Raw genomic sequence first — 16,009 nt, forward strand, 5'->3', positions numbered from 1 at the left:
TCAGGACAAGGCACCATCCGGGAGATCTACAAACATGCCGAACGAGTTGGAAAGGGTGGAAACACCATCACGATGCGTTGGGTATCGCCCACGAATGACTCTTTCACACTGGGAGCAAAAGCAAAGACCGAAGCGCGAAAAGCCACAGATAGCGGATGCAGAGCAACGAAACCGCTGTACCAGGCCCGATCGACCCGACTGAGAGTACTGCTAGCACAACGTCGGCAGCACATGGTGCTACCTGAGAGCGTAGGCAGCTATTCGAAGCAGCTCGATAAGGCGCTGCCCGGCAAGCACACGCGCACACTATATGACGCCCTGAAGAGACGCGAATCCGACATCCTGGTGCAACTACGAACGGGAATGGCACGGGTCAACAGGTATCTGCACAGGATAGGCGCAGCAGAGACAGATACGTGCGATTGCGGCCAGGAAGAAGAAACGGTGGACCATTTCCTCTTCCGATGTCCATGGTGGGATGAGCAACGAGAACACATGCGAAATGTCGACGGGGAAATGATGGGTAATCTATCATTTTTCCTGGGAGGCAAGACGGCGGAAGACGGGCATAAGTGGAGGCCGAACCTGGCAGCAGTGCGAGCAGCGATCAAGTTTGCGAAAAGCACGGGGCGTTTGGATGCTACACGGACATGATAACATACAAGATATACTAACAAACCAAACGATATAATACAGCAAGAACTAATATAGTACAGCCTCTGGTAGACAGACCAGGCTTCAGCCGCTGAAGATGGGACGCTGAACACTTGGAGAATTTGGGCTTCAAGAAGGCCTGTCGCAGGGACAAGCGAGGCTGGGAAATGTGGCGAGGAGTAGGGATTGTGATGTTTGAGGGTTATAGGGCTAGAAGTCGGAAAAGAATGTAACTAACGAGACTTAATGTTGTGGGCCCTATGAGGCGTATCCTCCCGGGCGGAATAAATTCATTCATTCATTCTTTGTGCATGCGCCACGCTTAATCCACTTTTGGGCATTTTTGGTAAAATTACAATGGCAGCTTACTGACGCTGGACCTGCACCTCACTGTAACCAATTAATCTACCTTTAGATTGCTCTCCGGCCGAGCCCTGAGCGGCCTGGGGCTCAAAACCAGCCAATCGGCTTGACTCAGTCCTCTAGCACCATTGCTTCTTGGGGAAGTGCCCCACTCTACGGGACCGGAACATTTATATTGGGGATATTTCGGGGCGGAACATAAGGATGATCCGACGGTTCTAGGGTAGTCACCATCTTTTCTAGAGATATCAGATATATCAGATGCATATATGCTTGTGTTTGAATTGATTGATCTGTTAAAATACCGTATTTGATCTGAATTGATTGAATTGATTGATATATCTGATTGTTAATCTGATCTGACAGCAGCCCTGGCTCGTCACTCAGCTCACGCAAGGTTGCGTCGTGGGACCTTCGAGGTTGAGCCATCATATGCAGTCAAAGGGAATCTGCGAAGTCGCTGTTTTGGTTTTGGCGCAGGTCCAGGCGGACTGGACTTAGTGTATGACAGTAGGGTTTTGGTTGGGTAGCGCCAGTGGGGGGTAAAGCGTAGATGACCTTTCTAGGCGTCGAAATGACAGCTGGCAAGGATAATTCCAACCAGGGTGGAATCAATGCCAGTAAGGCGCTCTCGCCAGGAGAACTTCAGCGACTATGCCTTCAACTTGCATGATGGATATTTTGTAGAGACCAGCGTGTTTGCTCGGAGGTCAAGTGCATTGCGCAACAGATCGAGTGAGCCAATCTACCCTATACAGCGAATAGGGGCTACTGTGACGGCTGTGATTCCCAAGGGATAAACTAGTCCGTACTAGGTTTATGTTGGCAGATGCCTAGGGCGTTGTCACTGAGCGGTTGCAAAGTGTCACGTCTCTTAATAATGAATAGTGCGGGTAAGCAGTGATCGGAATGGTCTGGTATGGTCTGGTATGGGGGGTCAAACCAAACCATACCAGATGCTTACATAATAACCGGTATGGTATTACCGGTAAGACCAATAATACCATTAAGGATGCCAAGACTTTTAAGAACGACGTCGAAAAGCTATAGAAGGGTGAAAGTGTTGAAATACAAAAAGGGATTATTTCTTAGTGGCTGTTGAGACTTATATCTCAACAGAAAGAAAGTGTATTATACTACTACTGTAGCTAGTGACTTAATCGTCGTCGTTCTCACTGTCCTCAATATCGTTGTTCTCCTCAAATCGGGGCTTTCCATACCAAGCCCGGAGATACTCACAGGCCTCTATAATATCCGCCTTCAGCCTACCACGGCGATCAACTATGGTAAGCTTTGCACTGCTGAAAAGGCGTTCACACTCATCTGGCATGGGCGAGATCGCAAACAGATCCAGAGCGAAGCGAGCAAGATCTCTTTGGGAGTCATAACGGGATAGCCAGTATGCGGTAGCCTCATCGCAACCTGCCTCATCGTCATGAAGCCGGTCGGTGGAAATGTATTGTTCATACAAATCAGCTGCAGAGACCGGAGCGTCTATTCTAATGCGTTTGTGTTCCCTCTGGCGATCAAATGCTGGGTCAGGATATCTCTCCTTTCTGACTGGTGGCGGCAGCATCTCAACGGCGTATCTTCCCTTATACCCTGTCTCCCAGAGCTGCTTCACCGCAGATTGTGCGTTATCAAACTACATTTGTTTTTCTTTTCCGGCTTGGAGTACCCATTCTTGCCTGAACCATGCCCACTTTCGATATGGGTCGAGTATCTGAGCTGCATAGTACGCTGGTGGAAGGTCAGTATCTTCAGGGAATCGATTCTGCCATTGATAATAAATAGCTCTTGCTTATGCTTTCCGGCTGCACACTCGTGGCAGTAATACACTTCTTTCTTATCACTGTCTCGGATGTAGCGAAGACCATACTTCCATACATATGATGAGCCCAGACGGGCTGCTTTCTTTGTGGTCTTTTCGCGATTCAAGTACGTGATGTTGTCTTGTACAAATTCGTCTGGAGGCTCGGGATACTGAAGGGGAACCGGTGATGGCGTCGAGACAAGTAGTGTGGGAGCAGGCGACGGTGTAGGAGTCTTGAAGGATAATGGCGTTGAGCTCGTAGCCGGAGAGGACGGCGAGGTTGGAACTGGAGATTCCATATGTGATACCTCAATACCGTAAATAGGTCAACTACGTGTTGTAGGATTGTAATTTTAAGCCGAGAAAATTCTTGACCTTGAGGCGCTAGCCAGTTTGGTCCTTAACCCAACCGCCTAGCGCCACCAACTCAGCCTATTTTTAGCCCATTTTAGCCTTACTGGTATGACTTGGTATACCGGTAATACCATGGTATTGAGATTTCTTCAAACCATACCAAGTCTTGGCGGTATTTACCATACCAATACCAACTCATACCAGACCATTCCGATCACTGCGGGTAAGGCGTATTCAGGTAAAGGAGTTTTGTTGATAGCTGGTGAGCTAAGTTCTATCTAGTGCTAAATGAATGTATATATACTTGGTGGAGTCGTGTAGTTCTGTTAGGATCACTGGGTGATTCTGATAATCGCCAATGATTCCTGAGAGTCGCTGCTGATCGTGAGTCCGTGGCGGTGATTCCATATGGATGCTTATTGGCCAGTGCGTGACTACGTGGTGACTCTGTCTAATAGGTGGAATAAGTGGGGTACACGTGATGTAATAACGGGGATCGTAACATCTCACTGTATATTCCTGGCGGGGTCGGCAGGGGTTGATAAGGCTCATCCCTGGAGGTTGAAAGGGATATAAACTTTGGAGATCAGCCTTGCGTCACCCCTCCTTTCCAAGCTATATTTCTAGCCTCTTCTCGGTTTAGCTGAATAGACTTTCTTGCAGTTGATTCCTGCTTCTGCCGATGGAAGACTTCGATTTGGTTGTCGTTGGAGCCGGTAAGTCATCACCATTGGAACTGAAACACATTGCGGATCTGTGCATCTTGTTCGTTCGTCAGTTGATAGCAATTAACTCATCCTAATCAAGGCTACTACGGCCTCGGCGCTGCGAAACAGTATCGCGTAACTCACCCACACCATTCCCTCGCTATCTTCGATGCCAACGCGTCCGTCGGTGGTGTCTGGTCCAATGAGCGCATCTACCCATGCCTCAGGTCCAACAACCTGCTTGGAACCTATGAGTATCCAGATTTCTCCATGGCCACCGAACGTTTCGGCGCCAAGCCACTACAGTACATTCCAGCAGAGGTCATGCATAATTACTTCGAGGCTTATGCGCAAGAGTTCGGCATAGACCGACACCTGAGACTCAGTACCAAGGTTCTATCGGCCGAGCATCAAGACGACGGTGGCTGGTTGCTTGAAATCAAGAACGAGGAATCCGAACTTCCTACCAGGGTTTTCGCCAAGAGGCTAATTGTGGCGACGGGTCAGGATTCCGAGCCATTGATGCCCCATATCAGAGGGCAAGAGCAATACAACAGACCACTCTTTCACAGCAGAGACTTCCAAAAGTACAAAGATACTGTCAATACAGCAAAGAGTGTCACTGTCTTTGGGGGAACCAAGTCTGGCTGGGACGCTGTCTATGCGTACGCAACTCATGGTGCCCAAGTTGATTGGATCATCAGACGTAAGTATCGTGATGAGCAAGCCATGGTGTGTCATGGACCATTGAACTGACAATGCTTCCTCTGCATAGCGACTGGTCATGGTCCTGTTTGGATGGCTCCCTCTTTCGTGACACCTTTCAAAGTATGGATTGAGAAGCTCGTTAGTAAGTCTAGACAGTTGCTTGCGGATTCAGTATTCGTTTCAGTGCTAATGTTTATCTCACGGTAGATATCCGTTTGCTTCATTGGTTTGCTCCATGCATCTGGGGTCAAGATAGTGGCTACCACAGCATTAAATCCTTCTGGCATGGTACAGCCGTCGGTCGCGCCATCGTCTCAGTCTTCTGGAAGATTCTCGCCAGCGATGTCATTGCCAAAATGAAGTTTGATACCCATCCTGAGCTCAAAAAGCTCAAACCAACTGCTTCAGCCATGCATACTGGCACAGCCTTTGGCATCTTCAATTATGCAACCGACTTTTATCAGCCGATACGTGATGGCACCGTGAAAATCTACGAGTCGGATCTCTCGCATCTTAGTGAGGGAAAGGTCCATCTTGATGATGAAGAAGGAACGACGATTGCCTCCGATGCTTTTGTCGCGGTTACTGGTTGGAAGCCATTCTCACCTCTGAAGTTTTTGCCTGAGGGCATTGACCGCAAGATTGGGCTTCCTTATGTGCCGATCGCCGATGATAAAGGCAACATCCCAGATGAAGGCCTTGCTAACTGTACTGCCCTTCTTGATCGGGCTGATCAGGAGATTCAGAAGCGGTTCCCAATGCTCAAGACGCCAATGAAGTTCAACCCAAACTATAAGCCTCTTACCGAAACAAAAGCCTTCAGCATGCCTGCTACTGATGAATCCCTCACCCCAACAGCATCGCATACGCCTCTGATGCTCTATCACTTTATGGTCCCCGGTACGGCAGAATTTCTCCGTACTAAGGACATTGCTTTTACGGGATACTCAACAAATTTTAGCAACGGTACTTGTGCACACATCCAGGGTCTTTGGATCAGCGCTTTCTTCGATGGAACTCTAGCTCGCGACCCAAGTTCGGCAGTTACTGCGTCCAGTACAACACTCAATGACATGAACGAAGGCAAGAATGCAATTCAAAAGACTATGACGCTAGATGAGGTACACTGGCAGACAGTCTTGCATAACCGCTTTGGCAAGTGGCGTTATCCAAGGGACTCGGGAGCCAATATACCGGACTTCATCTTTGAGGCTGTGCCGTTCATGGATATGATGATGGCAGACTTGGGGCTCCCGGTGCATCGGAAGCGGGGGCTCTTTAAAGAGATTACTGAGCCTTACGGACCAGAGGATTATAGGACAATCAATGAACAGCACGCAGCTAGGTTGAACGGTAGTTAAGATACCCTAGTCTAGCTGTATCATTGCTGACTACAGGGTTGTCGATGAGGACTAGTCGCCGTAATTGCCCACTGTCAATGCAAAAGGTTCTGGGAGTAGCGGATTCAATTGCGGAAGCTTCTGCGGTAACCTACAGTTGCTACCTACACCCGTGTGGGAACTTGACTGAACCCGCCTTTTTAGCACCTATGGATGTAGGCCTACAAGATGACTAGAATGTTATAGACGAAGATATAGAGCCATGGCATCTTAATTCTACCCGTTTGGTCGTTGCACGTGACCTTATTGTTGTACAACTGTTGTAAAGTTGTACAACACTACCTCACAACATACAACTATTGTACAACGTGCTACGGATCCACCCTATATGACTATAGGGTAAGCTGTCCCGCCCTGGGCTGTGACATCCCTCGAGAAAGGTGCGGAATTTATTTCGACACTTATAAATTTTGCAAATATGAACAAACTAACTAGACTACATTTAGGGACCAGACCTGAGGTCTTGCCATGCAGCCCTGAATTAGGCCACGGAATGCAAAGATATACCATACACCAAGGGTGTGCTCAACTCAACGTATTTCAATATGTTGAATGGATTGACGATCAACGTCAACTCAACGTCAATCAACATCGAATAAGGATTACATAAACATCAATCCATTTTGAGTTATCATTGATTGAATGGATTGAAGGTGGTGGATTTAGGGTAGCTGGTAATAGGACTCGTGATTCCTGAAGAGGTTTTGGCATCTTGAGTCTTTGTGGTCCACCCTTCCCGTCACACTAACCTTAATATGGTTTAGTTCACCACCTTTGGGTTTTTTCCCGATTAGATCAGTGCCGACGCGCTCCATGATCGCGTTCTTCCGCGACCGTGATACGGCTGGACGCTCTGAATCAGAAGGAATGGAGTCTACAGCGCCCTCCACGAACGACGTTGACGTGTTATCTTCCGCAACACTTGCAGTGGCCTCTTTAGCGACGCCAGCTCCCAGCCTGCGAGAGGAAACACCACATGAAGAAGTAGAGCATCAGTACCTCTGGCGTTGTTTCCCGGATTACGTGTGGTCCCAACGCGTCCGAGATACACCATCGTGGGTATGGAGTTTTGGGTACGATGTTGAGGATTCCTCTGGTAGTCGGCGGTGGGTCTGCAGGCGCTGCATCCAGAATAAGAATCCCAAACCCAGAAGCTTTGCGGAGAAGGGAATCCAGAATGCGAACGCCCATTTATTCAAGGGCCATGGAATACGCGCTCCCCCTGACAAGACGAAATCAGCCGCTGAGAAAAAGCCGAGAAGTTGAAGGCCAAGGATCAGAGGTCCATCGCCGAAGTGATGAAGCTCGATACGCGACTCCCGCGCGAACAAGATATTGCGAACAGTCTGGCCAAGGGTTTCGACCGCAAGCATTTCCAGCGCCTCCTACTCGAATGGATCATCGAGGAAAACCACGCATTTAGCGTCTGTGAGCAAGGAAGACTACGCCAGATATTCGAATACCTCAACCCACTTGTCAAGATCACGGATGCCAATATTACCAGGACAACCATCCGCCGCAAAGTCCTCTCGGCCTACGAAATGCATAAGGATAAGGTCATCGCAGCGCTGAAGCAGTCATGCGGCCTGATTCACGTCTCCTTTGACGGATGGAAGTCAGGCAACAGGCACAGCCTGTACGGGATTGCTTGTTTCTTTCGGGATGAGAAAAGCCAGCCACGCAAGCTGGCGCTTGGTGTGCCGGAATTGCGGACTCGCCATTTCGGACACAACATTGCGGCCGAAATACTGGACGTCCTTGACGCCTATGGGATCCAGGATAAGATTGGGTACTTCACACTGGACAACGCGGAAAGCAACGACAAGGCCATGGAGGTAATTGGTGGCGAGCTCGGGTTCGTCGGGTCGACGAGGCGTGGGCGCTGCTTCGGCCATACGCTAAATCTCTCGGCCAAAGCGCTGCTGTTTGGCCACAACGTCGAGGCTTTCGAAGAGCAGTTGTCAGGGGAAGCCGCTCTGTCTGAGGCGGAGCACACACTTTGGCGGCGCAAAGGACCTGTCGGAAAGCTGCACAATCTGGTGGTTGACGTCCGAAGGTCGGACCAGCTTACTTATTTGCTGCGGAGTATACAACGCTCCGAATTCGATCTATCCTCGGATCCCAGTATTAGAGCGAGGCAGCCGGTCGATTTGATCATTGACAACGATACCCGGTGGCTTTCTCAACTATACATGATTAGACGCGCCATCATTCTTCGACCATTCATCGAACAACTCGTCTTGAAGCATCGTCAACAGTGGGAGCAGGACAACAGATCAAAGAGGACAGGGAATCTCAGAAAGTCTGCGAGGGAGCCCCGGATTTGCTTGGAGGAAAACCAGCTTACGGTCAATGACTGGGCAGTCCTGGAACACCTGGCTAAGCTTCTTGGATTCTACGAGGATGCCGTGAAGACTCTAGAAGGCGATGGCCAACAACGCAAGCGGAAAGGAGGGTGGGTTGGCTCGTACGGGAATGTATGGGAGGTTATCCAGGGATTCGAGTTCTTGTTGGAAGTGCTCGAGGACTATAAGCAGCTTGCTTCTGAGATACCCGACGCGGAGCACTTCCGAATCAATATTAATCTGGGTTGGGAAAAACTCAACAAGTACTACAGCAAGCTGGATGAGACACCAATCTATTACACGGCCTTAGCGCTGCACCCGGCTTTCCGGTGGGGGTATTTCGAGAATGAGTGGAAGGATAACACGAAATGGGTGATGAAGGCGAAGCAGATGGTCCGAGAAGTGTGGGAATCGGACTATCGTCACCTGCAGGTGGTCCGGAGTCCCGTGGACGACGAACCAGTTGCGAAGCGGCAGCGAAAGTACTACAACCCATTTCAAGCGTACTGTGAGCGCACGCGGCCGGTTCTCGGATACGGTTTGGTGAAAGAGGAAGCGGCTTTGCCTGACGACATCAATGAAGATATTGACGAGCTCGAATTATGGCAGTCGTCGTGGGAGGATGGAGATAACGATGTTAGAGATGCAATATCATACTGGCATGAGCGCAAACGTCGGTATCCTCGTCTTTCACGAATGGCGCTGGACTTCCTTACGATCCAGCCGATGTCAGCAGAGTGCGAGAGGATGTTTGCAGCGGCAGGGCGGATGGTGACGCCACTACGAAATCGGCTGGACGCGGACATTATAGGAATGTGTCAAGTGCTGCGATCGTGGTTACGGGCTGGGGTGATTGACGACCTGGACGTGTCATTACTTCCTACCGAGAATGGTAGTGGTGATGGGCCGGAAGAAGGATCATGGGTGGAGGTGGGATGTGAAGAAAAGGGGATGGAAGAGTGGGAGTGAAATAGCTCAGCTTGGAGATCAACGACTTCAACCAGTGTCCATTCAACTCAATTTGACGGATAATTGATCAACGCCACTGGAGAGAGTGGTTGACCAGGTCAACTCACCGCCACCGGGCCATTCGGTTGATTGAATTGAGTGGTGCACATCCTTGCCATACACAACCCCCCTTTCGACAGCCCCACCCTTTCGTCAAGCAAAAAAAAAAAGAGCACCACCAAAATTAGTCAACTTCACTTACACGAAAGTTGGCCAGAATAAATAGCTACCTAAAAGAAGCTTCTTTTATTGGTTATAGAAATGAGTGGCGATAATTATTTTGACCTGTTGAGGATGTGCTGGGCACGCGATATATGTAAGTCATGCTATTGAAATATTTTTAATATGGTCACTAACCTCCTCACCGCTCTTTCTCGTGATTTTTGATCTTTACCCTCGACAACAGAAGAAAAATGCCTAAATCACGACTTCAATGGGAATATACAGAGGACGATATGGCCGAGGCCATATTGGATATTACCGATCATGGTCTTTCACTCCCTCAAGCGGCCCAGAGAAGAGGAGTGCCCCGAACGACCCTCATCGATAGACTTAACGGCCGTGGGGCCGCTGAAGACCAGATCCAGCCTCGTCGACGTTTGTCCAAGAGCCAAGAAGATAGGCTAGCTTTCTGGATCCTCCGCCAGGAGTCCTTGGGCTATGCTCTGTCCCACAGTCAGATCCGCGCTTGTATCATGGGCTTGTTGAGACAGCAGGGCGAACATCCCGACTTAGGACGCAACTGGGCGATCAAGTTTATCAATCGCCGCGCAGATCTAAAGACCAAGATGGGTAGACGTCAAGAAGCTAAAAGGTTCGACTCTTTTACCCCTAAAGCGGTTCATTGGTACTTTGATATCCGGGACGGCCAGTATGGCTGGATCAAGCCTGAAAACACCGTCAACGTTGATGAAGGCGGTATTATGGCTGATTTCGGCAAGCATTCACCTCTATTCCTTGTCAATTCTTGAATTTTGGCCGACTAACCCTCTGGGTTCAGGTCTAGATAGCCTGGTCGTTGGAAGCGCGGACCCGAAGCGCAAGGCCTTTCTCAAAGGACCACAAACTCGAAATTGGACTTCATTCATCGAAGCTGTCACTGCTGACGGTCGCGCTTTAGTTCCTGGCATAATCTTCAAGGGAAAAGAACTGCAGAAACAATGGTTTCTTGAGGAGTTCAAGCAGATAGCAGACTGGTATTACATAACATCGCCCAACGGGTGGACTGATGACCACATAGGCATTGAATGGCTTGAAAGAGTTTATCTACCCCAGACTACACCTGCTGACGAGTCAGACGCTAGACTGATCATTTTAGATGGTCATGGAAGCCATGCAACAGTATGTTCTCCATTTTCCCCACCTCAAGATTAGTGCTGAGTGATGGAAGGATGAATGGATGGCTACGTGCTTTTTGAACAACGTTTATTGCTGCTATCTACCAGCACACTGCTCTCATGGACTCCAGCCACTGGACAATGGAGTATTCAACGCATTGAAGGCTGCATATCGACGAGAGTTGGAAAGGTTCGCTTCGTTGACTGATTCCGCTCCGATGGACAAGGTCAATTTCATCAGGGCCTACGCCAAAGCTCGCCGAGTTGGAATGACTAAGAAGAACATACTGTCAGGCTGGAGGGTCACTGGAAACTGGCCAATTTCACGTGCGAAAGCGTTACGGCACCCTGAAATCCAACAAGATAGGCCAAACGGCAGCCCAAGAGTGACTCCTGAACCCAGGCCGTATCTTGGCTCGGACGATACGCCACAGACGAGCCGTCAAATTCGTGATCTTGGGTTGAACAAGACACCAAAGACGCGGAGACGATACAACGTGATAGCCAAGGGCTTTGAAGCTCACCAGCAGACAGTAGCGGCGCATACGCAGAGGATTGCCAGCCTAGAGGAAGAATTGGCTCGGCTGAAAAGAGGAAAGAAGAGGAAGGCGGTGCCGAATCCTAACAAACGTTTCATGACTCTTGGAGAGACTCTAGCTGGTAAAGAGTCCATACCAGAAGGGGCGACTCGTTATACGCCTATCGGGGTGGAATTTATCTCTTCAAGCGAGCAAGAGTCAGCATCGGAGGCTGGCTCGGTCATAGAAGTCAGAGAGGAAAACATACCCCACCAACCAACCAGGCGGTCGCAGCGGATAGTGAAAAAAACCAGAGTACAATAGATTGATCTACTTATGACTCATTAAATGAATGATTTTACGCATTTCTGTCAATTTGGTCAAATTCTGTGTAAGTGAAGTTGGTGAGTTTTGGTGGAGCTTTTTTTATTTTGCCTGGCGAAAGAGGGGTGGTGGCGAAAGAGGGGTTGTGGATGGTAGTGGAATTGCACAGCGGGAGGCAATCCGATAGCGGAGAGGGCTAGACTGAATATGGCAATTGGGACGGGACCCGTCCCATTTTAGAAGGACGGGTACCCGTCCGCTTATTAGCCGCCGCCCTTTGTGACTTGATGGAACTCAGTATTTGCCGGTATAGGAGGAAGCTACACGAACGCTGCGTTTTACTTCTTCTATGATCTGGCTGCCAGCACCAGTATCGCAATCTTACAAACGAAAACAAGGTAAAAATAGCAAACTGTCTAGACAGTTCATAGCGCCGTTGTAACACAATCCCCATCAGTGATTTTGCCGTGGTGGTATGTGGCTGACATTTACAATCGGAATCGCCGGATTACCGAAGAGTCTTCTGTCGTGCCGGACTTGCCATGCTACGCCTGACCCAGTTTTTGAGATAATGTAACGGTTCTGTTGTCCTTGAAAGTCTACCTCAAAACTGGTCGATACTTCCGTTATTTTCTTTGTGTGTGGGAACCCACTCAGCGTCATCATTGAGCTTCCAATGTCCAACTCTAATTTCCATAAGAAGTTCATCATTCCAATCGTCAATAGCAGCCTCTCTCTGTTCGCGATCCCACCAACTCTCTGGGCCCAAGTTTTGTCTGTCTTGTTTTCCCGGGCCTTTTTTAGAATCTTGCACTCTCTCCTGGGACTCCGCACGTGCGAAACGAAGCCAGACAAGCTCCCCAGGAAGACCAAGCTTGCGCCTGTAAACCGCCCACAGGGCAGGAAATAGCTCGAAACGCCTCCGAGATTGCCGAGGCACATGGCCTCGAGAGTTGAATAGGTACATGTCAGTCGAGTCATCTGACTGCAGCCAACGACGTTTAACGATGTTGGAGTCTGGAATGTCCTGGACAATGCATTGCGAGAGCCCAGCGAGAAACTTTTTAGACTGCCCATCGTCTCTGCTCGCGAGCTCCATAAGTTGAAGGTCATACATGTTACCAAGCGACACATTCAGTTGATTAAATAAGAGTCGGGACATGCCGCGGATGTCGAATCCTACTTTTGGGATAGCCTCTGACTCAAGTATTAGGCGGAGTGATTCGCCATTGTCACTGACAGTGGACAGAATCGTGGCACCAAGACAACCCATGTCGATCACGTATAGTGTATTCTTTGGCGGCACTAGAAATTGTAAGTTGAGCAGCTGATCTTGGCCAACACCTGATGCATCAAGGTAGATCGAAGGTGGTTTGATGGGAAGCGCGGCGAGATCTTGTAGCAGTCGTTTGAGCTGGTGGGTCGACCTGATCTCCACGGTGGATAAGTCATTGTCCTGGGCTGAATCGCTGATGGAATGAGAGGAATGGCAATTCGTCATGGTGATGGTAGTATTGAAAAGAAAAAGGATTGAGATCCTAGTGGCAATTGAGACCTATATCTCAACAGGTAGATACAGACTGAATGGAAAGTATAGGTTTATTTGTATCAGACGCCAGGTCGTGGCGGGTGGACCAAATTCGAATATATGAGTTATTATCTGCGGGCGCCCTGATGATCACCGGGTGAAGATGTTAAACAATAATTATAGTGGTGTTCAAAGTTACTTATACGAGCCTGCAGCCGGCTAAGCTGTAAAAACAACGGTTTGCACCATTGGTCGGCTTGAACAATTGCGGGAGCACTTGATGGAAAAAGAAAACAACCGTAGTACATGGCTGTCTTTGGGTTCGTTGCAAACCCTGTCGGAGGCTTGAAAGCGGCCAGCTTGATCGGCTGCAGCGACAAAGCCCTTTCGCTAGGGTAAACAAGGCAGGCTTCGACACATGTTAGTCCGAGCACAGGGTTAATGGTGGGCAAGTGACCACGTCACTGATGTACAAGGCCATTGGGTGTGCAGCTTAAGAGAATGGTGGGCACATTATGATCCGTCGAAATACCATTCTACGTTGCGCGGCCACACGTGGGCATGGATGGTACCGGGATCTGCTGCATATTTTCAACCTCCGTGATTAATGAACAGGCCGCGGCTACCGGGACCACTGCAGTCATCCTTAAAGTATGCTGTGTGACCCTCAAAAGTTGTCAAATCCATGTTTGATTGAGCGCCGAGCAAGGCGGGGTAGTGAGGCGCGCAGGACTGAAGGAGGAGGTAACAAGTTCGATTACAAGGCTTGTGCCACTTAGCACTGTCAATTATGACAGGACCAGGCCTTCATATGTTAGAATTGAATTTAATCCTACTAACAATAACTATAGTTATAACTAAGCTTATATGGAACTTATCTCTTTGAGCGGCACAAGACTACCACCAGGTCACGACAGGGGTGAAGAGCCAATCAAAATGACCGTGATGATTGGTACTTTCACCTACACCCAGATTGGCGTGTAATAGAAGTACCAACAGTCAGCATTGCTACATAAAGCTACATCACATACTTTACAACTGTACACGTTGGCTCGAGTTGGGGGGGCCAACTAAGCAAGCTTAGTTGGCCACAAAATCGCGTGACATCTGCGGGGGTGTGATTTTGGTGTGATTTTCAACAATTCTCATATTACGGTGCTTAAATCTTGTCGGAAAGGTCAGAAATTGCACAGAAGAGATAAATTGAGGTCTCTCGTGATATCAATTGACTACTGACTATCTTCGGGCTGCAGAGGCAGCTACAGCGGCGGCCAGGCTCGGGTGCCTTGCAGTGTGAGAAATAGGCGGTTCAGTCCAGTCCAGACACCCTGGACTGGACCGCCTATGTAACAGGAAGCACTGGACTGGACCGCCCAGCAGTCCAAAGGGCTTGGACTGAACCGCCTGCCTTAACTGGACTGGTGCCAAGGTCGGACCAAAATTTGGTATGGCGATCAAGTTTCGGTGTTGTTGTGCCTAGTTATGCTTCAGCAGCCGCCTGCGCAGCCAGCCTGCCGTACGGCCAACTTTTTACTCTGCAATATCTGCTTTATAGATTTCGAAGGTATGTAGGCCGGTCAAATAATCATAGTTTCCACCAAGCTCAACCAATCAGATTGCACTATTTACTCACCTAACAATATGGGCCTTAAATGGGCGGTCCAGGCGGTCCAATGACCCTGGACTGGACCACCTGGTCCAGCAATTTTTCCGGACTGGACTGGACTGAATAGGCGGTCCAGTCCAACAGCCCACTATGGACCGCCTATTTCCCACACTGGTGCCTTGTAGAACAGCCTCCCACGTAAATTATGCTGTAGATGTGTTTCCTTGATTGGCGGCGCCTGTATTCCTTCTTTCTGTGATGAGATTGTAAAGGGAATCTTCAGATCGGCCTTAGTGTTGAGTCGGGCACGGCGTTGAGTAGGGCAGGGGTGACTCAGAAAGTGATTCAGGAAGTGACTCGTAGTCAGGCAGGCACGGCGGCGATGAGGGCATCGCCACTTCATCTAGATCAGAGAATTCGTTAGGGTTATCTTCATGCTCGCTATCGGTATAAGCGTGAGGTTGTGTGAGGTTGAAGTCAACAGTATCATCACTGTGATTGAGCCTTGATTAATCTACTGCGCTGAGCGGCTTTGCAGCAAATCGAGCGTTGCGAATAGACTCATTGACTTCCGGTGCTCGCTGTGTATCAATTGTGAAGAATTCCTCCTTTTGACTAAGCTTCCTTGACATATCAGCACGGTTTTCATCGATAGAGTAATATTCCACATTCTTTCCTGTGTACTCAAGCCACTGCTTAAACTGTAGCCTCTTTGTGTCACGATCCCTGTCCCAGCGTCACGTGTACTCCACCTTTTTTACCAATCACCTGCAGGCTCACTTCCCCTTAAGTGAACCCTCATGTATATATACATTCTCTTAGCACTAGTTAGTACAATGGCCTACCAGCTATCAACAAAACTTCTTTACCTGAATACGCCTTACCCGCACTATTCATTATTAAGAGACGTGACACTTTGCTACCGCTCAGTGACAACGCCCTACGCATCTGCCAACATAAACCTAGTACGGACTAGTTTATCCCTTGGGAATCACAACCGTCACACTTTGGAAGCCCTTCAATAGTGACTTCTCTATTCTCTCGCCACTCTTTCTTAATTGAATCAAGCTCACGGATAGCTAGGCTTCGCGCCAAACGGAGCTGTTGCCGTATATCCTTCTTCTCGCCATCAGCAAGCAATTCGGTCTGTTGGTCTCGTAGGTCCTGTAAGCTTATGTTAAGAAAACAATCCCCTATAGTTTTTCCTCGCTTGCCTCTCTTTCGTTGGTTATACCTCTTCTCAATACGGGCCCGGCGGTCATCTACATGACTTTCAACAACCTGTTCAAGTAGAATAGCTTCGCTAACGATATTCTTGATATGCTTCAAGCCCTGAATTGTTGG

The 16,009-nt window shown here is 49.0% G+C and overlaps 4 protein-coding genes across 4 annotated transcripts; 1 reads left to right on the top strand and 3 right to left on the bottom strand.

Annotated features, from left to right (window-relative positions):
- Nucleotides 1-2,173: 2,173 nt before the first annotated feature.
- Nucleotides 2,174-2,593, bottom strand: FPOAC1_013760 (uncharacterized protein; the record flags this gene model as incomplete). The annotated part of the gene is made up of 1 exon (XM_044858101.1): nucleotides 2,174-2,593. One exon carries the CDS (start codon nucleotides 2,591-2,593, stop codon nucleotides 2,174-2,176), a length of 420 nt encoding a protein of 139 aa, XP_044700925.1.
- A 44-nt stretch (nucleotides 2,594-2,637) lies between these two features.
- On the bottom strand, nucleotides 2,638-3,129 carry FPOAC1_013761 (uncharacterized protein; the record flags this gene model as incomplete). Its single annotated transcript, XM_044858102.1, has 1 exon — nucleotides 2,638-3,129. One exon carries the CDS (start codon nucleotides 3,127-3,129, stop codon nucleotides 2,638-2,640), a length of 492 nt encoding a protein of 163 aa, XP_044700926.1.
- Nucleotides 3,130-3,866: 737 nt separating this feature from the next.
- Nucleotides 3,867-5,960, top strand: FPOAC1_013762 (uncharacterized protein; the record flags this gene model as incomplete). The annotated part of the gene is made up of 4 exons (XM_044858103.1): nucleotides 3,867-3,900; nucleotides 3,992-4,597; nucleotides 4,667-4,741; nucleotides 4,807-5,960. 4 exons carry the CDS (start codon nucleotides 3,867-3,869, stop codon nucleotides 5,958-5,960), a joined length of 1,869 nt encoding a protein of 622 aa, XP_044700927.1.
- Nucleotides 5,961-12,135: 6,175 nt separating this feature from the next.
- Nucleotides 12,136-13,032, bottom strand: FPOAC1_013763 (uncharacterized protein; the record flags this gene model as incomplete). Its single annotated transcript, XM_044858104.1, has 1 exon — nucleotides 12,136-13,032. The coding sequence occupies one exon, from the start codon at nucleotides 13,030-13,032 to the stop codon at nucleotides 12,136-12,138; it is 897 nt and encodes a 298-aa protein (XP_044700928.1).
- Between the last annotated feature and the right edge of the window lie 2,977 nt (nucleotides 13,033-16,009).

Source organism: Fusarium poae (genome assembly GCF_019609905.1).
Source record: "Fusarium poae strain DAOMC 252244 chromosome Unknown contig_3, whole genome shotgun sequence".
NCBI lineage: Eukaryota > Fungi > Ascomycota > Sordariomycetes > Hypocreales > Nectriaceae > Fusarium > Fusarium poae.